Source organism: Terrapene carolina, unplaced genomic scaffold (genome assembly GCF_002925995.2).
Source record: "Terrapene carolina triunguis isolate 2854851 unplaced genomic scaffold, T_m_triunguis-2.0 Scaffold68, whole genome shotgun sequence".
Classification (NCBI taxonomy): domain Eukaryota; kingdom Metazoa; phylum Chordata; order Testudines; family Emydidae; genus Terrapene; species Terrapene triunguis.
The window spans coordinates 72,233,597-72,261,416 of record NW_020664419.1 but is presented as its reverse complement, the minus strand read 5'-3'; the positions used below and the strand labels follow the sequence as shown (position 1 = coordinate 72,261,416).

Below are 27,820 nucleotides of genomic sequence, written 5' to 3'. Positions count from 1 at the left end.
TATTTACTATGAATAACCCTTGCAAAGAACATACAATATGATTTCAATGAAAGTTCATTGTGCAGCATGAGTGTAGTATGACCCTTATCCTAAATTTATTGGTACTGTAATTTTATAGTATAACTTTAAAACAAGGTACAGACCTCCTCTGTACATTGTAGAAGGGTGTGTAAATAGGCAAGATAAAGAAACAATGTATCACATCAGCAATGAAATAAAGTGACAAAATTATAGATAGAGTGACTTGACCAAGTCATGAACCACTATTAGCCAAACAGAACTAAAATGAGTAGCTGCTTCTGTAAAGATGAGAGGCAAGTCAATCCTTACACTAATTAATAAAAGGACGGAGAAAATAAAATAAACTACTTACCGGTAATTCTTTTTCTCAAAGATATGTCTCTCTGAATTGCTACTCTTGGGTTTGTGCTTGTGTGATGAAGTGGGAATTTTTCTTAATATTCTGTATGAAGTCTGTGTGTGCCTCAGTTTCCCCTAAGTGCTGCATGGTTAACTAGATGGTGGTAAAAGGTGGCTTATTCTTTGTAGCAATCCAGTGGAATTGACACCTGGTTGTCTGGGGCCTCACACCCATGATGAACTCAGAAGACAATGGCCCGGACATTCAGTGCCTAACAATGAAAGACCTGGGATTGCAGACCCCCTCTCTGTAGGAAGCCAGTCAGTTTTGGCCAGCAGGAGAACAAAGAGCTAAGGAGGATGACCAGGTGACCTGTTTTTGTCTGGGAATGAGAACAAAGAATGGAGGAGGTGCCCTTGAGTATAATGTGGACTACTGGAAGCAGGAGACATGCTTCTCGACTGGGGCAATTGTGGAGGAGGCTCTGGAGGGTCAGGACTGAGCCAGACAGACTGAGTTGTAACTTTCTATCCTCGATGCTATCTAAGAACGTTCTACGCTGTGTTCCAGACATCTAATAAACCCTTCTGCTTTGACAATGCTGCCTGAAAGTCATTCCAATCTAAGGAAGTTGGGGGATACATTGCTCCCTTTGGGTGTGCAGAAGGCTCCAGGGTTTGATCGCAGGAGGTGGTGAAGCCAAGGGGTTTGCCCTAGTGAGAGTGTGATCCTAAAGGGGGTGAACATTCTAAATGAGTCCTCTCAGGGACTGTTCCAAAGCCGTGCAAGAGCACTGGACCTGTGGATCTGTGACAGCTTGGAAGCACAAGACCGGACAAGAACTCCCTGGTCTTTAAATTTTTGGAAGTTTGAGACACTTAATAAAATACCTTCCTTTGAAAAGCTTGTAATGGTGACTCAAATAAAAAACAATTGCAAATAAGGTAAAAATATCCTAAATAATTTTTTTCAAATTCTGAGGGAAAAAGTTGAGAGGTGATGCAGAGATCTATATGTTTAGAGAACAAGAATTATAAATAAGTATTATTTTCCCCAAACATATGCTTCCCACTCTTGGGCACTAAAGCTAAAGATACATCTCTAAAATAAGAAATAAAAAGATTAACAAGAGAAAAATCAAATCTAATCATGCCTTAAAACAGTGATTCTCAAACTTTTGTACAGTAACTCCTCACTTAAAGTCGTCCTGGTTAAAGTTGTTTCGTTGTTACGTTGCTGATCAATTAGGGAACATGCTTGTTTAAAGTTGTGCAATGCTCCCTTCTAACGTCGTTTGGCAGCCGCCTGCTTTGTCCACTGCTTGCAGAAAGAGCAGCCTGTTGCAGCTAGCTGGTGGGGGCTTGGAACCAGGGTGGACCGGCAGCCCCCCTATCAGCTCCCTGCTCCCCTAAGTTCCCTGTGCAGCAGCTGCCCAACAGGCTATCAATTGCCAGCAGTTCAGCTGTCCCTCCCACCACTGCCATGTGCTGCTCCTGCCCTCTGCCTTGGAGCTGCTCCCCGAGACTCCTGCTTACTATGTGGGGGGAGGGGAGGAAAAGGGGGGCTGTCAGGTCCTGCACCCTGCTTACCCCATCTTCCATAGAGCAGGGGGGACACACGACAGGGCTCAGGATGGAGGGAGCTTGCTGGCAGCAGCTGCAGTCTCAGCAAGCTGATCTAATTAACAAGGTAGTGTACTTAAGAGTAGGGTCAGGGGAAATGTGCATCTCTCTCTCTCTCTCACACACAGGGTGTGCGTCTCTGTCTGCGATGCTATCTCCCCTCCCTCCATTCCTGCTGCCTTGTAGAGCGTGAGAGTTAACCCTTGAGGGCTCAGCCAATTGCTAGTTCATCATTTAGCAGTAAGGCATTCCCTGGGAAATATCCAACCCTCTGATCCCTCCACCTCAACCAAGCTTCACAATCATCATCACTGTGTACCAGTATTAAATTGTTTGTTTAAAACTTATACTGTGTGTGTGTGTGTGTGTGTGTGTGTGTGTGTGTGTGTGTGTGTGTGTGTGTGTGTGTGTGTATATATATATATATGTCTTGTCTAATGAAAAAAAATTTCCCTGGAACCTAACCCCCTCATTTACATTAATTCGTATGGGGAAATTGGATTCGCTTAACATCATTCCTGAAAAATGTGACTTTAAGCGAAACATAACTACAACGTTAAGTGAGGAGTTACTGTACTGGTGATCCCTTTCACATAGCAAGCATCTGTGTGCAACCCCCCTTATAAATTAAAAACACTTTTTTACACATTTAACACTATTACAAATGTTGGAGGCAAAGCGAGGTTTGGGGTGGAGGCTGACAGCTCATGACCCACCATGTAATAACCTCATGACCCCCTGAGGGGTCCCAACCCCCAGTTTGAGAAGCCCTGCCTTAAAAGGTGAAAAACAGGACTAGTTTCTCTTTTTGGTGTATATGAAAGATAACTCCTTTACAATGCAAAAAGTTGGGGAGGACTAAGATACATTCAGAAAATTTTCAAAAGTGGGCAACTTAAAGAGAATTCCTGAGACAAATACAATTCTTGGGATTAGGAGTGTCTGAGGAACAGGTTTGTGAACAATGTCATCCTGGATGGAAACCCAATCTATAGAAAGATGCACTTGGAAATATGTACAGAAAATACCATGTAGCTGCTTTACAAATCTCTGGGATAGAAACAGATCTGATGCTAGCTAACCAGAGCTGCTCCGTTCCAAAAAGAATTGAGTTGTGACATTACCAAGCTACCAGACTGGTTGGCTGAAGCAGTAAAAATACAATCAAAAAGCCCTGTAGACAAGGTATTCTTGGCAGTAATGAAGTTTATTGTTTTGGTGTAAACAAGACAGATGGTGAATCTGCAAGACACTCAATGTCAGAACTAGAAGTAGTCCAATGATGGACAATGAATGTGGCAGGGAAAATACTTCCATAATGATTAAAAGAAGACATGGAGGTATAAGAAAATAATTAACAGTATAAAGTGACTCCACTGGATGCACCAAATTAAATTATCATAATACGAGAACAAGGGAGCAACCCATGAAATCGAAAGCAATCATTCAAATCTGAAACGAGGAAATAGTATTTACACAATGCATAAATAACCTGTGAAACTCCCTGCCACAAGATATCCCTGAAACCAAGAGATCAGTAGGAGGCAAAAAGAGGATAATAAATTTATTCTGATAACATCCGCAGATTACACAAGAGAACACAAATAAGGAGGTATAAATCCGTATGCTTCCAGGCATAACCAACCTCAACAGTTGGAGGTTAGGAAGAATATCCTGTATGGGCAGAGTATACCCTGTTTACTATGGAAATTCTTGCATCTTTCTCAAGTTTCCGGTACTGCTCACTGTCAAAGACAGGACACTGGACTAGATGGACCACAAGTTTGATCTAGTATGACAATCACTATGTTCCTAAGGGCTCTAGTGTACGTTCCAGATAAAACATACAGATATTTTCACATCAAACTTGTGGAAAAAGGCCTTATTGGGATGGCTGTACAGTAATGAAAAAAGGTTGTCAGGATAACTGGTGTAATTGGAGTGGAACTCCATTACCACTTTCAGAAGGGACTTAAAGTGTAACCATAGCACTACCTAATCCTTGTAGAATTTAGTGTAAAATGAATTATTAGGTAGAGCCAGAAGTTCATTCATTCTGTGAGCTAAGCTAACTGGCTCCAAGAAAAGCTTCCACAACTTTGTTTAAACACAAAAAAAACAAACAAAAAAACCAAAACAGGATCTGGATCATCCTTGACTTTTGTGCTATGATTGTCAATTATTTCTAATTGTTTTGAATTGTGTTGAATTATTAGTTTTGCAATGCAGCTACTTGTCCACTATGAATTGGATTGAGATCATAAAAGTAATTTAACACAAGCCACAAAATCTGAATTGGGATAGATTTAAAACTGTGGAACTTTTTTTGCACAATAGCAAAAGCCGTATCAAATCCTCACTGTTAAAATGCGTTTAACTTTATGATACTTTTTCTTACACTTCAGCAGTATAAATACTTTTAGAGGCTACAATATACTCACACACACACACAAAATTAAATTGAGCCACAAATTTTAATAAATGAATGAAAAATGCCCTTCTCAGGTTTACCTACCGCTTCAGTGTGTATTGGGTGCACTGCAAACAGCAAGGATGCAATTACACTGCTCCTGTTGTCCAGAAAAAGCTTACAGACCTTAAGGAAGACTATGCAAACCACCGCATGAAAAACCACATTTAGGAGGTGATAAGAAACGGCATTTAACTCACTGAAGAGGTAGTTTAAACGAAATGTGAGGACAGTAAGCGGTCGATATGACTTATGACTCCTCTCCTACAGGGAAATAAATAAACCATAATAATCATCAATTTACACTAATACAGGGCCTTTAATCCCAAAGCAATTTAAACTACACACAAGTATTTTTTCCACTACTGAAGTGCATCTACCGAAGATGAAAACACCAGTTGGTTAACAGCGCAGAGTAGCACTATGCAGCAATTAGGAGCAGAAAGTAGAGACTGACATCCATTTAAAATTCTAGGGAGAATTAAGGAGGATAGGAAAAATGTAAAGAGTTAATTTCGATCATTTCCCCAGCTTCCAAATGGGTATTGTACATTTTTCAAGTATACTGTCTGATCCACTACTTACCATAGCTGGTGCTCTACTAGATAAAGCACTCATAAAAATGGCCAAAAATATAAAAATAAAATTCAACTATTTTTAATACATGTATTAGTTTGATATATGAGCAAAGTTTGTATCTATCTAGGTTCTTCTTTGGCCTTCATGAGCACACTTCTGAATTATATAATGTGTACTCAAAGCTGGTTTAACCAGAAAAGTGAAAATAAAATGTGTATTATTTTACTCATTATCATCCATGCTATTTATACCATTCCAGTCTGGCATGTCTTAAAAATATACACATTTTTAAATAAGAAGTATTTGAGATGAAACGATTAGGATAGTTTTCTCAAAGATTATTAATCTGTTTAATTGATAAATAAATCTTATAATTTAGATATTCTAAATGTACAGTTTGGTGAGAACTCTTTCTAGATTACTGGGAGTTAGTAGAGTTGCCACATGCCATTATAAAGATAATTTTCCTTAGATATGAAATGAGTGTGGATTGACATAAGACTGTGAAGTCACAATAAGTAGGATATTAATGTAACTCTTCCTTGAAAAGGTACCTGAATTGCTATTAATATAGGCACCAGAAATTACAAATACCCATCTACAGTATTATATCCTAACACTGCCAACTAGTAAGAAAGTCCCAAATCCTATTTCATGGCTATATAGTCAGAGGACTGTTTCTTAAAACGATATATCATCACAGCCATAAAAAGATATTTTAAAATATGTGGAAGTGTTTCCAAACTATTTTTATGGCATTTTATTTTATTCTTGTGATACTAAATCTTAGGAAGTTATCAAACTGAGAAAAATAAATTAATATTCATGAAAAAATACATGGATTGTACTGACATTTCTTAAATTGTTGGGTGATCTGTAAAACATAAATATAGGGAAACTAATTAATTGACTGACGTTTTATTTCAGGGTACAGTCCTTACGAATTGTAAAATAGTGAGACTGTATCAGAGTAGATTTGTTTACTAATAAAGCACATTCCTAATGGTTAAAGTGTTGTAATAGTTCTTTGGGTTTCTCTCAAACTGAAAAAAATTCAATACTCAACTGTTAGGTTTACATTACAATTAAACAGAGCTTGGCAGTTTTGTATATGTGAGACCATTTACTTTTTAGCAGTTGGATTTTAGCTGTGAATATATGCATGCATACTTTATTTAATCTCTGTATTTCTACTAAGGTCTCAGAATGTCTAATATCAGACCTGAGGATATAACAGACTGTGTACAGAGGCTTATCTAGGTACTTATATGCCCCTCTCCCTCCATTTTAGTAATGAGTGCCTCCAAAACATTAATGAATTTCTTATGTGAGACTGGGAAATATTTGGAAGTGAGGCACAGATGACGAAATCCTCGCCCCAATGAAGTCAAAAGGAGTTTTGCCAGGATTTCATCTAGGGAGATGAAGTGATTTGCCCAAGGTAAAATTTGGGAACTCATCTCTCCCAAGTACTAGGCAACTGCACGAATTACAAGACCATCTTTTCTTCCAGTTTCCATAGAATAGTCTACTGTTAGGGTTTTTTGTAATTGTTTTTAATTCTTGGATAGTGTTCAGATACTACAAGTTCTAATATAAAAAATAAGACTGGACGGACAAAAGCATTATAGGTGATATCGGCCTAGTTTATATTTTGTTGCAAGAGGCTGTTGATTAACCAAACAAGTTTATAAAAAACATAAATCAGGAACACAGGTTAGAAATTGGTATTTACCAACTACACCTCTACCTCGATATAATGCTACCCGATATAACACAAATTTGGATAGAACGCGGTAAAGCAGTGCTCTGGGGGGGCAGGGCTGCACACTCTGGGGGATCAAAGCAAGTTCAATAGAACACGGTTTCACCTATAAGGCGGTAAGATTTTTTGGCTCCCGAGGACAGCATTATATCGAGGTAAAGGTGTATCAAACTATTCTGCAAAAATGAAATGATAAAGGAGAACATAAGAAGTGGAACTTTGAAGAACTTACAATATTTCTGAGACTAAATATATCTTATGGCCAATTTACCTCAGACATCGGAGTCCCCCAGAAGTCATTCTGAAACAGATTTTTTAAAGGAGTAGAAGGATGCAAGTCTTTATTATCCAGAATTGCTGAAACATCATCAAAAACGAAGCCACAGAAGAGACTGTTCCAGTAACAGGCTGCCACCACACCTACTATCAGTGCTATTTCCTTCAGGCTAACATCAGCCATCTTCTCTGCAAGCTTTCATAGATTAAATCTGGAAAAATTGACAGTTTCATGAACACAGATTTTATTGATTTCAATTTTAGCTGTTGAACAGCTTTAGAACAATCCATATTAAAAAGGTATAAACACTACAAAACTAGATTAATTCAAAGCTAAATTTATACACACGAGGTCACAGTAATAAATTTAAGCTTAAAACTGAGGTTTTCAAAACAAATTTTACAAAACCTAATATTAAGAAAAATGTTGTGACTAAACTTTATCCCCTTAATGAAGGCTTACATCCAAACAAACCTCCCTTCTGCTGTGTTTCATTTACTTATTTCAATTTACAAAAAAATCAAAAGTGGCTATCACATACCATAAGCCTTGCTGCCAGAGACACTTGTAGTCAGAGCACTGCCCTATGAATGGTATAGATTGGGGCTATCAATTAATCACAATTCATGCATACAATTAATGCAAAACAAATTAAATTAAAAAAAGTCATGATTAATCACAGTATTAGTTGCACTGTTAAACAATAAGAGAATACTAATTTAAATTTATTATAAATATTTTGGATGTTTTTCTACATTTTCAAATATATTGATTTCAATTACAACACAGAATGCAAAGTGTACAGTGCTCACTTTATATTATTTTTTATTACAAATATTTGCACTGTAAAAACAAACAAAATAAATAGTATTTTTCAATTCACCTCAAACAAGTCCACTCAGTTCTACTTCTTGTTCAGCCAATTGCTAAGACAATCAAGTTTGTTTACATTTCCGGGAGATAACGCTGCCAGCTTTTTATTTACGTCACCTGAAAGTGAGAACAGGCATTTGCATGGTACTGTTGTAGCCTGCATTGCAAGGTATTTATGTGCCAGGTACGCTAAACATTCATATGCCCCTTCATGCTTCGACTTGTAGGCTCTAAAGTTTTACACTGTTTTGTTTTTGAGTGCAGTTACGTAAAAAAATAATAATTTTACATTTGTAACTTGCACTTTCATAATAAAGAGATTGCACAACAGTACTTGTATGAGGTGAATTGAAAAATACTATTTCTTTTGCTTATCTTATTTACAGTGTAAATATCTGTAATAAAAATAAGATAGTGAGCACTGTACACTTTGAACTGTGTTGTAATTGAAATCAATATATTTGAAAATGTAAAAAACATCCAAAATACATATAATAAATTTAAATCAGTATTCTAGTATTGTTTAACAGCATGATTCAAACTGGGATTAATCATGAGTTTTTTAATCTCATGATTAATTGTGATTTTTTAAAAATCATTTGACAGCTCTAGTAGAAATAACAGAACCGTAAAACTCTAGTGCTCTCAAATCCTAATCACAAATAAGAGGGCACTCGCAGCATACCCTAATGGCATAGACTGTATGGTTAATGTTTTTGTAGAATTTTAAAACTGCATTTTTAATATAATTTTGTTTGTGCAAAACAGCTACTAAATAGAAAACTAATCCTATAAACCCAACCTTCTGGAATATACAGGAAACATTTTATATAAAACTTAAGTGCTTCAGTTAAGTACCTTGGACGCTCAACTGCAAGTGAAGAAAGTAGTGATTTGTAATAATAAAAAGTTTAACTTACTATTGAAGTGGACACTTTGTTTATCTGCATTCTCAGTAGAAAGTTCATGAAGAGGTGAACTTAATATTTTTTTTCTAATTAGGCAAACTGTGTTGGCATTACTCCTGATCACACTTACTGCATGCTTATGGGGATTTTCTATAAAGATGAAAAATGATATTTAGGGAAAATACTAAAACTGAACCCCCTCTTTCAATTTCATCTTCCACAGTTGTCTGGTAAACTCATCAAGCACTAGAAACAGTCAATAAAATGCTATGCAATAATCTAAGAATACTGTGAAGTAATTATTTTACTAACATTGATATGACCTGGTCAGTGAGGTGAAGTTACTGCATACTGGGTTATAAGACTTTCCTTTGGGAATAGATTGTTCTAGATTAGCAGGGGGCTGTAGGGAAGAACAAACAAGAAGGCAATTACAGGTCAAAGTGACACAGCTGTTCTGCTGAGGCTGGGACCTAACAGATCAAAGAGCAATAAACAGTTAAAAAGCGACCTGCTCTTAGGGCTTGTCTACACTGGCACTTCACAGTGCTGCAAGTGTCTCGCTCAGGGGTGTGAAAAAACACCCCCCTGAGCATTGCACGTTTCAGCGCTGTAAAGTGCCAGTGTAGACAGTTCTCCCAGCGCTGGTAGCTATGCCCCTCGTGGAGGTGTTTTTTTTAGAGTGCTGGGAGAGCTCTCTCCCAGTGCTACGCCGTGACTACACAAGGCACATGAAAGCGCTGCCAGGGAAGACTTGCCCTTATGGAAAGGGGGTGTTTATCCAAGGATTAAGCAGATAAAGCTGGAGAAAAAAAATGGTTTGTGAATTAGGGAACAGACAATGCCAGCCAGCGCCTAGGGGTTTTGGGGAGTCTATAGGAAGCAGAGACCTACCACGATCCCAATGTGGAACATGGTGTGACCCTATGAACACCTCAATGCCAACTGGCAAAGGGTCCACTGTTCTCTAGCAGCAACTCCTTTCAGGCCTGATAGGTGTAGTGAGTTTAACACATTGCTTTCATAGTATTTATGCAAAAAAAGTCATGTGTGGTGTCTAATAAAAGCTCGTGTTATGCTGGTCCTCATAATCGTTGCAAGATGTACATTCAATTGATATTTAAGGAGCTGTTTATACATACTGAAAAATGTGTGTTAGAGCCTGTATCCCAGGCAGGGTTGACAAACAGGTTTTGGCCAGACAAGGGACGTATATTCACATGGAAAATAAATGTTATCAGCCAATACAATGGAAGACCGCTTGCATATGATATCAACATGAGAATATGAAGGCAACATGGAGCCTGCACAATACGGAATAAACCACAGGCATCATCCTGACTCTAGGGACAAAACAATGACCTTTGGAGATACAAAAAGAATGTGAAGAGACATTTTGTTATCTTTCACCGTGGAAACAAAAAGTACAATTTTTGCATTCATGAAAGGAGGATCCCAGCCATGCTGGTTGGAAACACTGGGAGTTTGGAAACGATGGGAATTTGCTTTAGGTATGATAAACAACTTTAATGGGCTAAAATCCTTGTCTAAAGTTACATGTAGACTCTAGGAAGTGTGGTACTTTTGGTTTTATCTGTAATCATTTATGTTTCCATCATTATCCTTGTTCACTATCTCTTAAACCTTAGCCATTGAAAATAAACTTACGATTGTTTTCACTATAAATATATCTTAGTGCTGTGATGTTATATTGCAGCTGATCCTCCGTTGAACCAAACTGGTATATGCACTATTCCTTTGAGAACAGCTTACCTGGTAATTTCTGTGAGTGTTCAGTGGTTAAGGGCTGGACGCTACAGGGGAACACTTCAAAAGGACTCAGGGGGTATATCTATTGGTTATCCGCAAGGTAAAGTAAGGGTTGGCAGAACCCTAAGGAGATTATTTGGGTGGCGTCAAGGAGCTGACACTTAGTTAAGCACAAGCAACTCTCTCTCTCTCTCGCTGGAGGCAAAGGAGAGGACAAAAGGGGGGGGCATAACAAGGTGACTCACAATCCTGAGCACTCCAAGCAAGCATCACAGATGGTTAGACACCTGGTAAACTAGACATGTGCATAGTCTGTTTTATTGTTTTAATATTTGTGTTCTCTTAAAAGCTTTTTTTCTAAATAAATAATGGTGATGGCTGAGGGCCCAGGGCCTAAGGGGGTATGCATTTAAAGAGATCAGGAGGTATAAGATGTGCTATTAGCCCAGGTAGCTATGAGAAGTATCAGTCAGAAGAAACTGAAATCAAGAAAGTGAGAGTTGGAAGGGGTTTTCTTTACAAATAGCACAGAAGACTTTTTCAGTACTCCAAGTGTAGAGTAATAGAGCAATTCAACTATTGCAGGGATCCTCTCCTCAAATTTAAAAATACCTTTGTAATTAAAAAAAGAGAATAAGTCACTGAATTTTAAAAAACAAAAAACAAACAAAAAACAGGAAATGCACAGCTAAGGAGTTGGTTCACATACAACATTAACTCTGCCAGCCCACTACCCCCTACAGGAGTCCCTCAGGAAGGCCATAGCACCTTACCCATACTTAAGCTTGTCTGTTTATGGTGACCTCTGCCAAATCAGCTGCGAGTAATTCCTTAAATCAACAGTGCTCTACAGCAGTGTTTCTCAAAGCTGGTCCGCCGCTTGTTCAGGGAAAGCCCCTTGTGGTCCGGGCCAGTTTGTTTACCTGCTGTGTCCGCAGGTTCGGGCGATCGCGGCTCCCACTGGCCGCGGTTCGCCTTCTCAGGCCAATGGGGGCTGTGGGAAATGGCGCGGGCTGAGGGATGTGCTGGTTGCCCTTCCCACAGCCCCCATTGGCCTGGGATGGCGAACCGCAGCCAGTGGGAGCCGCGATCGGCCGAACCTGCAGACGCGGCAGGTAAACAAACTGGCCCGGACCGCCAGGGGCTTTCCCTGCACAAGCAGCGGACCAGCTTTGAGAAGTACTGCTCTACAGAGCACAGTGAGGTCAGTAGGAGTGCATGAATAAGAGTGATCTGGAGTTGTGTTGGACAAGAAGGAAATGACATTTTTTTTAAGGAATGCACAAAGTACTGCTATGTCCTACTTCCTACTGTCATCCTAATGGGAGTAAAGCTATTTCACACACAGTGCAATTCTAACTACTGAACAAATCAATTCCACCACCTCCTTTTTTTTTCTTGTTGTAATACTTTTCAGTAGTACTTAGGAAAACCTTAACTGAGCATCGTATAGTTTTCTAACATAAGTTTGGAGTTTGACACCGCACACTCCAGGAGGCATATTTTTCATTACAAAAAGGCTCTGTTTTGTGCAATAATCTTAAGGTTTTTTTAAGTGAATTCACTATTATTTAAAATTAAGAAAAAACACCCTGCAACTACATGAAGTGAACAAGCTAAGCAGACTGGGGGTTCTGATATCTCTATCATCAGAATGGGTTCACTCTTTGGCTGGGATATCAACTCTTCTCAGTCAACATTAGACATTGCTGAGTTCGACTCAAGGGTCATCCTCGACAATGGTGAAACAGCCACTGCTAGAGAGAGCTAACAAATGGTATCGCTTAAAGAAAGATCCCAATTATTTGCAATTTTAAAACATTACATCAAGCTGTGACATCGTGTATCCCATGTAAAACCCAGTACCTCATATATACAACGTTTATATGATTATGATATATTTTGTACAAAGTATGCCTTGTGAGGTATCATTTGAAAACTCATAATCTGCTGAAAATCATTGTTCTGTTAAAATGTAAGTGTGTGTAAAGCCATGGGATTTTATTATATTTTGTTGCTGAGAGATATTGTAATTCTGAGGAACACCCACAGACTAGCTCCTCAGAAACAACAAAGGACTGACTACAGGTTTTAGAAAACTATTAATTGCTGAAGCAACCATTTGTTAGTAGGTGACAGTGTAAACAAAAAAAAAAAGTCATCTCTATTCAGGTCAACAGTGCAGGTGCATATTCATTACCCATTGTCGGAATGATGGACTAAATATGAGCTTGTACCATCCAGTGGGCTACTGAACAACACAAGATGCACATTTCTGGGGGGCAAGGCTGGAACCAAGGGATATGAGGCTGGGACCAAGGGATATGTCGCCCTGTACCTATTCATAGATGGCTGAGCATAGCATTCATGTATTCAGCTGGGAGTGACTTTGCATGCTCGTTTTTTGCTATGTAAGAGAAGGAGGTACGTGTCAACGTACCCTTAATGGATGAGTAGGTTCTGCTATCTGAAGAACATGGATTATGTTTCTGGCTCTGTGAGAAGTTACCTTGTGAAACCTTTGTCAGGCCAAAGCCTACCTTTGTGAGGCCAAAGCCATTTGACTTTTTTGGTGAATTAAGGAGAGCATGTGAAGATTTATAAACTGAAAACTGGCTGCAACTTTAAATGGGCAAGACAGAAATTCCAATACGCTGAATTATACTGACTCACTTCAGCATTAGGGACCTTCAAATCCACACCACAATCTTCTGCCCCTAGAGCTAACATATCTTCCAAATACATTGCAAAACTTTTTGCAAGACATCATTAGAATGTTGGGAATCAGGATCCCCGAATTCTATTCCTAGTTCGGTAAAGGAACTGTAGTCTAGTGCAGGGGTTCTCAAACTTCATTGCACTGTGACCGCCTTCTGACAAGAAACATTACCACAGGACCCCAGGAGGGGCGGGACCAAAGCCTGAGCCCGCCCAAGCCCCATCACCCAGGGCGGTGGTAGGGGAGAAAGAGAGCCAAAGCCCCAATGCCCCAGGCTGGGAGGCCAAAGCAGCCAGCCCTGGTGAACCCATTAAAATGGGGTCATGACCCACAATTTGAGAATCGCTGATCTAGTCGTTAGGGCAGTTGTTACTGGCAGACTAGGTAAGCACTGATATTTGATACCGTCATTTCAAAAGCCAGGGTGGCTGAATGAGAAAGACTTGAGTCTTATACCTTAAGGACCTAGGTCTATTACCTGTACTATCCACGGAAAGCTGACACAATCTCAGTTATCCTACTGGTAAGACAGGTGGGGATATGATAGTTGTCTATCCTAAGCAGAGAATATGGGGTATTAACCGATAATAAGAATCGTGAGAGGCAAATAAATATTGCCAGTTAAAGAGAAGACTAATTCATGGTCTCCTGGCTCTCACCCTAAACTAGTGGGTATTTTGTGTGCAAGGGGTCTCAGTTCCCTCCATGTACAGTGCTGGCATTTTATGCTAGAACAACAATGTTCTGGCATACTACCCTAGAAACAGAAATAAAGTTGAACAACATTTTTATTTATAAGGTTTCACAAATTATCCTTTGTAGTGAACACCAGATATCAATAGGGGAAAGCCAGTGATAAAATTTCATTTGGTTGTTGCCCACAGATATGCCCCTCCCCCCCAACAAAAATGGTTAAGAAAACTGAATTTAGAAAAACAGGCCATAAGGGGAATAAGGAGTAGGACTTTTGCGAGTAACCAGGAACCCCTAGACCAAACAGCCCTAAATTTAAACCATAAACTCTAGCCTGAATTTGCATGTCAGTTTTCAAGATGATCTGACTACCTGTGTGGAGAAGTTAGAAAATTCCTGTTTAGACAGAAATGCTATTGTAATTCAAAGTATGGTACAGCTATTCACGATTTCATAATTAGCAATCCTGTGGTAAGCAAGCTCACTGCAACATCATTCCTACTATGGAATCTTGCAGGAAAAAAAAAAAAATTGGGCTTATATTGATCAGACAGACTTTTCGTTAATTGAGAACCAATTGTATACAACTGGGAGCGGACTGAATATTCCTCTTCTGCTGGTTGTGTAGCATTTACTACTTTTTTCACACATTTACTATTTTACACCTTTGGTTATTCCATATGCAAATGGTAGAAGGGAAATACATTTACATTGTGTAAGTCTTGTATACAGTGTATAAGTCTTGTATAGCATGTCTTTTATATTATTCCCAGAATACTTTACTGCTCTAATAAACCTTTTCAAGTTCTGTGTAAAGATGGTAAAGTAATTCCAGCACAGAAGAAATGCATTAAGAACAGTTCATGGTCCAGCACCACACACACTTTTACATAGGTGAATACCAGTTTGAGTCACTTAGTGTTTTTCAAAACTGTGTGGGAACCTGACAAGAATAGGTCTCCATTAAAATTCATCAGACACTAGGACTGTTAAGTAACCTGTAGCAAGTTTTTGTGCTTAACATTTATATGAAAAATATTACATATAATTTACATCTACTCAATATTTCTGAGGGTTCAGATATATTCCAATTTCGTTGATTTCTTTCAGAAGCTCTCAACTGAAAACATTAATAACAAACAGTTACTAACTTTAATTCTTTCCAAAAGAAACAGAGCTCTTCTAAGCCTTTGGTTTCAACAACAGCCTGTGGCTACAAGTTCCATCAATTTAATTATATGTTGTGTTTACTGGTTTTAAATTTGGTGTTTTTAATTTCACTGACTGTCCCACTTTTCACTGTATGAGACATGGAGAACAGAAGCTTCCAGTCCACCTTCTCTGTACCATTCATTATTTTGTATACTTTATCCTATTCCTTCTTGTTTAGCTCCTTTCTCAGGTAATCACTCCTAGTCCTTTCAATCTTTCATAAAAGTTTTTCCATCCTTCTGATAGTTTATTTGCCTTTCTCCAAACCCTCCCTCAATCTGCAATATTCTTTTTGAAACTGGGGGACCAGTACTGCAGTTTACTAGATGAGGCAACATCTAGATTTATGGGATATTTGCTGTAGGATTCTCCATTCTGTTCCTTATACAATAAAAGCTATGTTATCCGGCCCCGTACCAACCAGAAAGCTCTATAAACCAGCATTTCTAATCTTCATAGAAAGTCTGGTTTATAGTTTGGCTGGCGTGGAGAATTTTTAATTTCTGTTGCAGAATTTTTAAATTTTTGGCACAGAATTCCCACAGGAGTAGATAGTTGACTCAGAACCCTCTAGGGCAGTGGTTCTCAAACTAGGGCCGACGCTTGTTCAGGGATAGCCCCTGGTGGGCCGGGCCAGTTTGTTTACCTGCCACGTCCGCAGGTTCGGCCGATCACGGCTCTCACTGGCCGCGGTTCGCCGCTCCAGGCCAACGGGGGCTGCAGGAAGGGCGGCCAGCACCGCTTCCTGCAGCCCCCATTGGTCTGGATCGGCCGAACCTGCAGATGCGGCAGGTAAACAAACCGGCCCGGCCCACCGGGGCTTTCCCTGAACAAGTGGCAGCCCTAGTTTGAGAACCACTGCTCTAGGGCAGTGGTCCCCAACCTTTTTGTGGCCAGTAGCACATTCATGTTTTCAGAAGAGTGTGGCGGGCGCCAACAATTTTTCAAGGCTTATTTTGTATTTGTACATTAAATAATACGAAAAACATCATATTTAATATTACATAATATATGAATCCAGAGAGAAGCCATGAGGACAGAAAACACCGGCGCCCGCAGCCCCGGAGTACTCTGTCCCCAGCTGGCGCGGGGACCCGGCTTCTCTCCCCTGCTGGGCACTAGGCGGGCCCTGCACCTGCTGGCAGGGCCGGTTCTAGGTTTTTGCCACCCCAAGCAAAAAATTTTTTGGCTGCCCTCCCCCCACCCCACCAGTGCCCTCCCACACCCGCACCCAAATGCACATGGAAGGCATAGGGACTAACCCTCAAACCTTGTACCCGGAAAGGGATGGGGATGTAGTAAAGAGGGTTCAGGCAGAGGAGCGGGTGTGGGAGTGCGGGGGGGCTCTACACTGGCAGAGAAGTGGGGTGTGATGTACTCGTGGAGGAGGGTGGAGGAGGAGAGAGGGTATCAGGAGGGTTGCAGGAGAAGAGGTGCACGGGAAGAGGAGGTGTGGGAGGAGAGGGCTGGGGGAGGGTACAAGGGGAGAGGTGCAGGTGAAGGGAGAGTACAAGGGGAAGGGGTTCAGCGAAGGAGTGATGGGGGGAGGTACAAGTGAAGAGGCTGCGAGCGGGATGGGGGGTGCAAGGGCTGAGAGGGGCAGGCGCTGACAGTTGCTTCCCCAGCCCCGTGCAGGCAGAGCCGAGAGGACGGACACTGACCCCCAGGTGCCCGAGCCGTGGGGGGTCCCACGGCGGTGCAGTATCCCCCGCTGCCCTGCTCGGAGTCGGGCTCTGCCTCTCTCCACCCCTGGCACTGTGGGGGCCCGGGGCAAGCAGCACAGGGCTGAGGCGGGGGAGGTGCGCGGTGGGCTGGGTCCGGGAGCAGGAGGGAGCAGCTCCCTGGCAGCTTGGACTGCCCAGCCACTCGTCCCATCAGCGCGTGAGCCGGGATCTGCGCCCCCTGGCCAGCCCGGTGGCGCCCTGCACAGCCCACTTGGGCAGGGAAACGCCGTGCCGCCCTGGGGAGATTCAGAGCAGCAGCAGTGGCGGCAGCAGGACCCCTCCTCCCTCCCTGCATCCCGGGCCCCGCTTCCCTCCCTCCCCGGCTCCTCACACACTCTGGGAGCCCCTCACCCCGGAGTTCTCTGTCCCCGGCAGGCGCGGGGCCGCGGCTTCTCTCCAGCTTAAGCCTCGGCGCCGCGCCTGCCTTGGACCGAGAACACCGGCGCCCACAGCCTGCAGCCTCGGAGTTCTTTGTCCCCGGCAGGGCGGGCCGCAGCTTCTCTCCCCTGCTGTGTACTAGGTGGCGCACATAAATGCCCCGGTAGGCGCCATGGCTCCCGCAGGCACCACGTTGGGGACCACTGCTCTAGGGCATATGAACAATTTAATATTTCTTTTCGGTATGCATTATTTTGCATTTACCTACATACAATGTCATTTGCCATCATGATGCCAACTCACTTAGCTTGGTTAAGTCACTGTGAAGTTTGTTACACTCTTCTCTGGATTTCTGTATATTCCCTCCTGTCCCCACCCCACTAAATAAGACCTAATATACACCTAAAAATTAGATCTACATAGCTATATCCCTTAGGTTTGTGAAAAATTGTGCACCCTTTGCGATGTCATTAAGAATTTTTCTACATTCTTAAGGTCAACCTAAGTAGACATAAGTACCACCTCCCTGAGAGGTGGATTAACTCCACTGATGGACAAATCCTTCCCGTTGATATACAAAACGCCTACTCTACCGCAGTGCTTCTCAAAGTCGGGCCGCCGCTTGTGCGGGGAAAGCCCCTGGCGGTCCGGGCCGGCTTGTTTACCAGCCGCGTCCGCAGGTTTGGCCGATCGTGGCTCCCACTGGCCGCGGTTCGCCGTCCCAGGCCAATGCAGTGCTGTAGCGGTGCTGCCATACTGTAGACATGGCCTAAGTATTGCTTTTATTTACATTGGGATTGGTTACCTGCAACTCCATGCCTAGAAAAAAGTGAAAGCGACCTCTGAGGACGCTATATTAGAATTTGAGCACTCCCTCAAGGATGAGAGGGGTTACAATCAGGATGAGGCATGTATGCACATAGGGAGAGTCAAATAATCTAAAATGTGCCAGGCATGGTTGAGCATCAAAATTCAACAGTACATACAAAGAAGACTATGGAAAAACTAACAGCTACAGATCCACTTGCAAGGCAGGAACAATAATGAGAAAAACCAAGCTCAGCTTTGAGGTCTATATGCTACTGGGTTTTTTGTTGTTTTGAATATCCTAATATTTTCTATAGCTTATTTGTATTGAGGTAGGAGATACCCGCTGGGCCAGGCACTGTACAACTCAAGAAACTGCTCCCTGCCCCAAGGAGCCCCCAGGCACAGCATGCCAGCTATATGGGGACAGTAGCACTGCAATGCAGCCTCTCCCGGGGTGCAGAACTGCGGAGAGAGGTCCTTAGGGGACCGGAGCCGGGGCAGACCCCGGCTCTGCGGGCGGGAAGGGGTGTACGGCTGAGGCAGGCCTGGAAGGACCCGTACTGGTATAGGGACCTCGCAGCCGACGCCGAGGCAAGACTCAGAGCAGGGGCGGCGCTGCCCACCCCGGGGCGGCAAGGGGCGCGCAGGAGCCGGGGGAGGGAAGCGGGGCGGAGTGAGCGCGTCGCGGCACGGGGGGAGCAGCCCCTCCCCGGCGGGTGACCGCGGGCGGCATCAACCACCCCGCCGTATTCCCTCCACCCCACTCCCCTGGGGGAGGTCCCAGCCCGGCCGCCCCCATCGCCCCTCCCTGGCAACGCTCCCCTACCTGGCGCCGTGGGGTAATGCGCGCTCCCTGCTGCAAATACCCATAACTCGCTCCGCGGCCACCGAGCCCGGGCTGGGGATACCGGGGACGCGCCCTTCTGCGCTACGCAATCGCAGAGCCACCGCCCGCCCGAAGGATGCCGGGAGTTATCCCTTCAGACTACAAGTCCCAGCGTGCGGGCGGGCTTGAGGTAGCCTAAGGCACTGGGACCTGTAGTCTCGGCGAGGCCGCATGGCATGCTGGGAAATGTAGTCTTGGATTTAGGGTTGGCGGATTCCCCCTTGCACAACGCGGTCTTATGTGCCATTAGCAACAGAGTGTCCTGTGGCACCTTTAAGACTAACAGATGTATTGGCGCATAAGCTTTCGTGGGTGAATGCCCACTTCTTCGGATGCATGTAATTATGTGCCATTGAGAGCCGTCCTCACCCTTTGTGGCGCGTTGCATGCCGGGAGTGGTAGTCTCCGCCGGGTCCGCTGTGCAGGCTGGGGCTTGTAGTCCCGCGGGAGTTTTGATTCGATCGGCGTCTACGTGTATCCGGGTCCCTCCCTGCTCTGGCTGAGCGCGGCCGCGGAGCAATGTTTGATGGCGTCGCCTAGCAGCAGCCGTTGCCTGCAGTAGCTGCCACGGAGAGGGGTGAGGGCAGGAGGGCGCGGCGGTGGGGGGATGGGGCGGGACGCGGGGGAGGTGAGCTGCCGGGCGAGGGGGGGGAGGCCACCGGTGGGCCTGGAGCGCAGTTGGGGTGGTAGCGGCGTCCCCCGTCTTCTCCCCACGTCCCGCCTCCACGGGGCCCGGGCTCGGGGCGCGTTATCCAGGCACTTGCGAGGGAGCCGCGCCGCAGCCTCCCGCTGGCAGCGCCCTGCGCGGCTGAGGAGCCGGAGCCTGGCTGTGGTCAGGTGGGAGAGCGCAGCTGCCTCCCTGCAGAGCGCGGCCACGCACCGTGGGAGGGCCTCGGTCCGCGTGGACAAGAGCACGGCTCTTGCTGGGGGAGGCTGGGTGCGAGCGGAGACTGCCGTGCGCTGGCACACGCTGATGGGGAAGATCCACAGCCATGGTCTGGTGGCTTGTGAGGGAGGGAGCCACGGGGTGCGTGTCAAGCCTTTAAAAACGTTCCTGGCAAATAGAAAGGATGTGAAGCCATTGGGTCTCTAACTGTGATGGTGTGATGCTCCCTGGGTACCCAGGGTCACTGCCACCTGTCCTTAGCCTGAGGATGCCTTGACTGTGCCAGCTCCCTCGAGCCCTCTGAGCATCTCCTAACTAACACTAACCCCCCACTTCGAACTAAGGTACGCAAATTCAGCTACGTTAATAATGTAGCTGAATTCGAAGTACCTTAGTTCGAACTTACCGCGGGTCCAGACGCGGCAGGCAGGCTCCCCCGTCGATGCCGCGTACTCCTCTTGCCGAGCTGGAGTACCGGCGTCGACGGCGAGCACTTCCGGGATCGATCCGGGATCGATTTATTGCATCTAGACAAGACGTGATAAATCGATCCCAGAAGATCGATTGCTTACGGCCGGACCAGGAAGTAAGTGTAGACCTGCCCCTAGAGGGTCCATGGGGCACTTGCATTATTCACAGATTCACTGCTTCCAAAGAAGCAGTACATCTTAACTTACTGGTTACCACTACTCTTCATGCTTATCACTTAGTTATGTTTAGAGTTAAAACAAAAGTTGATTTATCTAAGTATAGAGATTCCAGGGATAGCAAGTTGAAGTATCGTAAACAAAGGGTTACATATAAAATAACATGCATAACATGCGTTCTAGGGGTTAGTCTTAGTTAACAAGATACTCTCATGCCTAATAAAATATTGTTCACCAGCACTTTCCAGCCAGGCAGGCTGTGATCCCTTTTTCATGAGAGATGACACACTGTCTGCTAGGTGTGAAGGTATGCTAGGTATGCCAAGTATACCTCTCCACTCTTGGCTATGCCCCCACAATCCACTGTCTTTACTTGTAAACGGGATCCCTTCCTGCTGTTTATTTCTTTGTGAAATCTACAAGAGTAAATTTACAGAATCTTTCCACTGGTATCACAGTCACTATGCAAATAGACCACTGCCATTATAAAGTGGACAGTATACAACAATGGTTTTCAGCCCGTGGGCCGCTTGTGGCCCAATCAGCACACATCTGCGGCCCATGTGACATCCTCAGGGCCATACAGACATCATACATATTTTGTGGATGCGGCCCACATAACACATAGACAGCTGTATATGCAGCCCACAATGGTACATAGGTTGAGAACCACTGGTATACAATGACCGGACAGTGAGGTAAGCATCTGTTATCCCTGCCTGCAAAGAACCTGTCTATGGAGTGTCCCCTTCTGGTGATCTGCCTACCTTAAGAACATAATTCACAGTATAGATGGATAATTTCTGAAATATTATCCTGACATACATTTGGCAATGATTATGATGACTAGTGTGATACTGGCTCTTGGTAGAAAGCTCATATGCCACCCTTTGGTGAACTATTATGCATATATCTAACCCAGCGGATCCCTGTAAAAGTCTCTGCACTCCCTGTGCCTTCTGCCAGTTGGCACCCAAAGGTTCCTAGGTCACAGATGATGACATTGATGGAACTTGCTTATCCGTTCTCTACACTTCACTTAAAGTATTGGACTATATTAACTATAATGTGTTATATTCAAGTCATATTGGATTGAACTACATCTCAACCATGCTCCAATTTCAAACAACTACAAGGTAATGCAGTTTACTACTCTGGCTGGCTGAGATGAAAAGAAGTCAGAGTTGTGTGTCATCAGCATACTGATGGCATCAAAAGCCATATCTCCTCACATACCCTCTCAATGATCCTATATATTCTGTACACTGAAGAAAAGAGGTAACTAAATGGAGCCCTGTATGAGATGACTCTTAGGGAAGAGGAGCGATTTGAGAACCCCGAGCCATCTAAAATCATCCCCATCTGCTGCTGCATAGGTCCACAGGCAAGTTGGTCAACAACACCTCATGATCCTTAGTATCCAAAGCAGCAGATCACCTGGATCGATCAGTCTTCAGCTGTCGTTAAGACTGCGCCGATCACAACACGTCCGCCATTCTTCTCGCACTCTTGCCTTTCTTCTCCCCGTTCGTCCGAAGCGTTTAACAATGTCATTTTCCCATCTTCTTGGAGGCTGACCAGGTGGTCTTTTCTGTTCCCGTGGGTACCACTCAACAATCATTGCGGTCCACCTATTGTCCGTGAGCCATGCTGTGTGGCCCGCCCGTCGCATCTTGTTATATCTGCTTTCCACGACAATATCTTTCACACCACTTTGTTCTCTGATCATTTCATTTGGGATGCGATCCAGAAGGGAAATTCCCAACATAGCTCGTTCCATTGTCCTTTCAGCTACCAACAGCCGCTACTCTTCTCTCTTTGTCAGTGCCCATGTTTCACTGCCATACAGCATGGCTGGCAGCACTGTTGAATTGAAGATATTTGTACATGTGGTCTTGTAGATTTTTCCTTTGAGGATGTCCTTGATGGAATTAAATGCACACCATCCTCCCCGAATCCTTCACGAGAGTTCTCCGTTTAGGTCTTGGTGCATATTAACTTCTTGGCCCAAATATATGTACTGTTCCACTTCTTTGATTTCTTCTCCTGTTACCGTTATTCGGGCATTTCGTAAGAGGTCTGATCGCATCTATTTCGTTTTGCAGCAGTTCATCTTCAGGCCGACCTGAGTGCTTTTCTTGTCGAGTCTTTGTAGGATGCTCTGCAGTTGGTTGATGCTTTCAGCAATTAGTACGATGTTGTCTGCGAATCTGAGATGAGATAATCGTTCTCCGTTTATGTTGACACCACTCCTCCAATTGATCTTGTTCATAACCATTTCGAGGCAGATGGTGAATAGTTTTGGTGAAATCGTATCTCCTTGCTTTACGCCTTTCTTGATTGGGATGCGGAGGAGAGTAATGTCTGTTGTACATCCAGTATTCACTTCCTTCAACAAACTGATGTACCGCGTGTTAATACCCTGCTCTGCGTGTTAATACCCTGCGCTTTTAATAGTGCGTTAAACTCGATGCTATCGAAGGCCTTTTCATAGTCGATGAAAGCAATGCACAGTGGGAGTTTGTATTCCCTCGCTCTTTCTAGGAGCTGGCTAAGGTTAAATATATGGTCGATCGTGCTAAAATTTCTTCGAAACCCTGCCTGCTCTCTCGGCTGTTGTTCATTCAGACTCTGCGAGACTTGGTTTGTTATCACCTTTGTAAAGAGCTTGTAGATGTGAGAGAGCAGGCATATAGGGCGGTAGTTCTTAAGATTTTCTCGATCGCCCTTCTTGTGCAACAAGAAGGTGTTAGACTCCTTCCAGTTTGATGGTATTTTTCCTTCTTCAAGATATCGACTGAATCCTAAAGCGAGGGTCTTCCAAAGTTTTTCGCCTCCTGCAGAAATAATTTCTGATGTTATTCCATCTTTGCCTGGAGCTTTTCCCTTCTTCATCTGGTATAGTGCGCTTCGGACTTTGCTGACAATTATTGGGGGGGACGCGTTCTTCTGACTCTTGCAGCGTTGGGAGAGGGTTGTTGATTCTTGAATTGAACATTTCTGTATAAAAGTTCTTGCAGACTTCCACCATTCCTGCTCTATCGATTACTGTCTGTCTGTCCTTGTTCTTCAATGCTGTTACACTCAATCTATACGGCGTCAATTCCCGCTTGCATGTCTTGAGGCTCTTGCATAATTCAGCTATTTTGAGGAGCTTTTCTTTCTGGAAGTTCTTAAAGTCATCCTTCAGTTTTCGCTGTATAAGGTTGCACAGAATGGAGTACTCGAGGTTGTTATCTGAGCTCCTTTTCATATTTCTCTGCTTCTCCAACAAGCTTTTCGTTTCATTAGAGAATCTTCCCTTCGACTTCTTCAGCTTTTCAATTTCAGCTGCTTTTATGCAACATCTCAGCTTGTCAGCAAAGATGCTATAGTCCTCGTCACACTTTTCCGTCTGGCTCCAGTCAAACCCAGAAATCTCTTTCTTCAGCTTTGCTTCATCGAATGTCTTCGGCCACTGTTTCCTATTTACCATCTGTAACGCCTTCTTTTCCGCCGCTTCGTCGAAAATCAACTTCGCACTAAGCAGGCAATGGTCACTGCCGGTGTTGAAAGGCTGCACCACAGAGATGTCTTGAACAATGCACCTTTTATTGACTAAAATATAGTCAATTTCATTCTTGCTCTTTGCGTTTGGTGTGATCAACGTCCACCTTCTTGCAGTCTTCTTTTTGTACTAGATGTTTGCCACGTACAGTTCTTTCGTTTCTGCCATCACTACCAGCCTTTTTCCTCTTTCATTCCTTTCGCCACTGCCGTATCTCCCTATGAACTTTTCACCAGCTTTCCCTCGCCCGACCTTGGCGTTAAAATCTCCCATTGTGATAGTGTAAGTGGACTTTTGCACGAGGGCTCTTTCGAGCTCTCAGTAGAATTCTTCCACTTCTTCATCCTCACTTGCACTTGTGGGAGCATAGGCCTGGATGACCTTTAGGGTAGCTTTTGACTCCATGTGAAGATGCAACACACCAATACGTGATGATATTAGCTGGCATGATATGACTTTCAAAGACCAATCCTTACTGACGATAAATCCGACTCCTCCAACATTTCTAGTGCCATCTCCCTTTCCGAGCCTCACAGTGCTTCCATCCTTCCAGTTGACTTCCAACTCCTCCTTTTGTTGGGTTTCGCTGACACCAAGGATATCGCATCTTATCCTTTTCTTCTCCTCCATCAGATGGTTTCATATTTCCTCCCTCACCAGCAACCTGCAATTGTAAGTACACACAGCGAGGGTTGTCCTTTTCCTTGTTGGCCTAGCACCTGACACTTTTAGCAGCCTCTCATCACTCATTTTCCACTCTGCCACCTTAGAACGGTTTCATGACGTGCAGGGAACTAAGACCCATTTACTCATGTTGTTTTAGCTGTTAACTTCAAGCCGTCCCACTGGCTAGGCGGGCAGGCATGCGTACCTCCTCAAGTTTAGCTAGCCTTCAACCTCTAAGGAGAAGGAGATGCACTCTTTCTGAGAGAGCAATCCCCCTCCCTGGATTGAATAGTCCGACACCTTTGTAGCATGGTTAGACCTACCAGGGCATACGCCCCGCTATCATAGCTGTCAGACGGCCAGGGCCACCGCTGTGCCACGATGAGGATTTTGCAGCGGAGCAGCAGATAGATTTAATAATATCAGCATAGACCCATGAGCTTCATCCATTGCCATAAAGAGATCAACTACAAATACAACCAGCACAGCATGTTCTAGCAAGTGGAGCGAGCAAGTGTTATAGAGATTTTTTTTTTTTTTTTTGGACTGTGCCATCATCAATAAACTGATACTGTATAGCATTATTTGGTTTACTGCACCCAAAAGTGTCCTTTGCATTTACAGGACATATAGAAGACCCAATCATTGCTCCTAAGAATTTACAATTTAAAGTTCCAATCCTATAATTGGATTAATAGATTCATTCATACAAACACAGAGGTCTTTCCACTTGGACCAATTGCAAGATTGATGCCTATATAAAAGACGTGAGTTAATAAATGGTCCATCTTGGGACTCCAGAACCCTGTCTTGTTGAGCGAGACACGCTAGCCTGCTGCAACACAGACTCAGGGTCTGGACCATGCTCCCAAAGCTACAGGCTTTAAGTGAAAACAGCTCAGCAGGTTACCTGTCTCTAGTACCCAGACACCCAGTTTCCCAATGGGATCCAAGCCCCAAATAAATCCGTTTTACTCTGTATAAAGCTTATACAGGGTAAATGTGTGAGTTGTTCGCCCTCTATATCACTGATAGAGAGATATGCACAGCTGTTTGCTTCCCCAGGTATTAATCACTTACTCTGGGTTTATTAATAAACAAAAGTGATTTTATTAAGTATAAAAAGTAGGATTTAAGTGGTTTCAAGTAATAACAGACAGAACAAAGTAAGTCACAAAGCAAAATAAAACAAAGCACACAAGTCTAAGCCTAATACATTAAGAAACTGATTACAGGTAATATCTCACCCTCAAAGATGTTCCAATAAGCTTCTTTCACAGACTAGACTCCTTCCTAGTCTGGGTCCAGTCCTTTCCCCTGGTATGTCTTTGTTAGATCCAGCAGACATCTCAGGGGGTAAGCAGGGGTTTTCTCATGACTGGCCACCCCCTTTTTCCTGCTCCACCCCCTTTTATAGCTTTGGCACAAGGCTGGAATCTTTTATCTGTGCTTGTCCCCACCCCGCCTCGTCAATGGAAAAGTACAAGGATTAAGATGGATTCCAGCATCATGTGACCTGGTCACATCACTGTAAAACCCCTAGTCTCTATTCTTCCTGCGTTGGCCCACACGTACACAGGAAGGTTTGCACGTAAATAAACCATTTACAACCAATTGACTGGGTCAATGGGAGCCATCAAGATTCTAAACCACCATTAATGGCCCACACTTTGCATAATTACAATAGGACCTCAGAGTTATACTTCATATTTTTAGCTTCAGATACAAGAATGATACGTGCATACAAATAGGAGGAATATATTCAGTAGGTTATAACCTTTGTTATGATACCTTACAAGAGATTTTTTGCATAAAGCATATTCCAGTTACATCATATTTACACTCATGATCATATTTCCATAAAACATGGTGTGCAACGTCACAGCAGGATTCATAAGCATAAGATCATGAGCAAAATACCCACCGCAGAGTATGTTGGGCAGTGTCTTTTGCCTCAGGTTCTTAAGTCCAACAACCAAAAGTTCCTTTAACATATTCCTCCTTTCTCCCTCCACCATATCCCACTATCAGTTGTTGTCCTTGGTCCTCCCCTCGCTTAGTGAGCGCAGTTCAGCTGAGCGTAAAACCATCAATCAGGGCATGCCAAGCACAGTTCTGCTCCCACACACCAAGGATAACAAGACTTTATTAGCCCTGCACCAAATAACAAAGTGACTTGTAATCCAACACCTGCCAAAAGTGATCATTTGGGCAAAGCAGCTCCATCATGCTGCGCACTTAGGCCAATCTATGCAAACAAGGTCGATTGCTAAAGTCTTCTTCCCTAGTTCATCACTAGATGTCAGGGTAGAATTCATTCAGATCCTGCTTACATAGTCAAACATAAAGTTGGTATCCTGAAATGAAAGTAGCCTATAGGTTTGTGTAAATAGGATTTGTGATGCCTGAGTCATTAGCTAATTAGGGATTAGGAAGGACAAGAGATGTGTGGAAGGATAGTGAAGGACTGGTTGCACAGCAGAATTTTAGAGTGGGGCTGTTGGAAGATAATTCTGTGCTTATATTCTTAGATGTGTCCTTGATTGAGGGTTTTACTGTTCCTTCCAGAGCAAAACCCTCAATCATTTGTCTGTCTGTGGAAGTGGGCCTGTGGTTCCATTTCAGTACTACTTGTTGACATCTCATGGCCCATGTTTTCATGATGCCAATAGCCTATTTGCCTAATCTGCAGTCTCAGCCTCTCGTTTTCCTTGGTCATCTGCTACTCTGACACATCATCTTCTCCTTCTGCTTAGAATATTTTTCCCCTCTTAATCTCTTTTCTCCTAATTAACTGGGCAGGACTAGCATTTCAAAAGGTCCTTGAATTTCTTCTGCATGGCATACCGCAGCTGTGTCTCCCTGTCATCCAGGAGAAGTAGAAGATCAGAAATATATGCATAATGCATGTGTAGTGTCATCCTTGGAAAATGATTGATTATATTTTCCAGAACACTTAGTAAACACAGAGAAACTGATTCTAGAACAGTGGTGGGCAACCTGCGGCCCATGGGCCGCATGTGGCCC

The 27,820-nt window shown here is 43.6% G+C and overlaps 2 protein-coding genes across 2 annotated transcripts in view; one reads left to right on the top strand and one right to left on the bottom strand.

Moving 5' to 3' along the window:
- TMTC3 (transmembrane O-mannosyltransferase targeting cadherins 3) overlaps positions 1-19,081 on the bottom strand; it is a 50,339-nt gene extending 31,258 nt beyond the window's left edge. Inside the window, exons 1-4 of the mRNA XM_024214584.3 lie at positions 18,988-19,081; positions 8,868-9,005; positions 7,069-7,285; positions 4,499-4,717 (exon numbers count right to left, since the gene is read on the bottom strand). Of these exons, the coding sequence (XP_024070352.1) occupies positions 4,499-4,717; positions 7,069-7,257 (408 nt within the window). The 5' untranslated portion in view covers positions 7,258-7,285; positions 8,868-9,005; positions 18,988-19,081. The remainder of the gene's footprint in view (positions 1-4,498; positions 4,718-7,068; positions 7,286-8,867; positions 9,006-18,987) is intronic.
- A 454-nt stretch (positions 19,082-19,535) lies between these two features.
- CEP290 (centrosomal protein 290) overlaps positions 19,536-27,820 on the top strand; it is a 115,960-nt gene continuing 107,675 nt past the window's right edge. The window contains exon 1 of the mRNA XM_026648828.2: positions 19,536-19,624. The gene's annotated coding sequence lies outside the window, so the exon portion shown is untranslated. The remainder of the gene's footprint in view (positions 19,625-27,820) is intronic.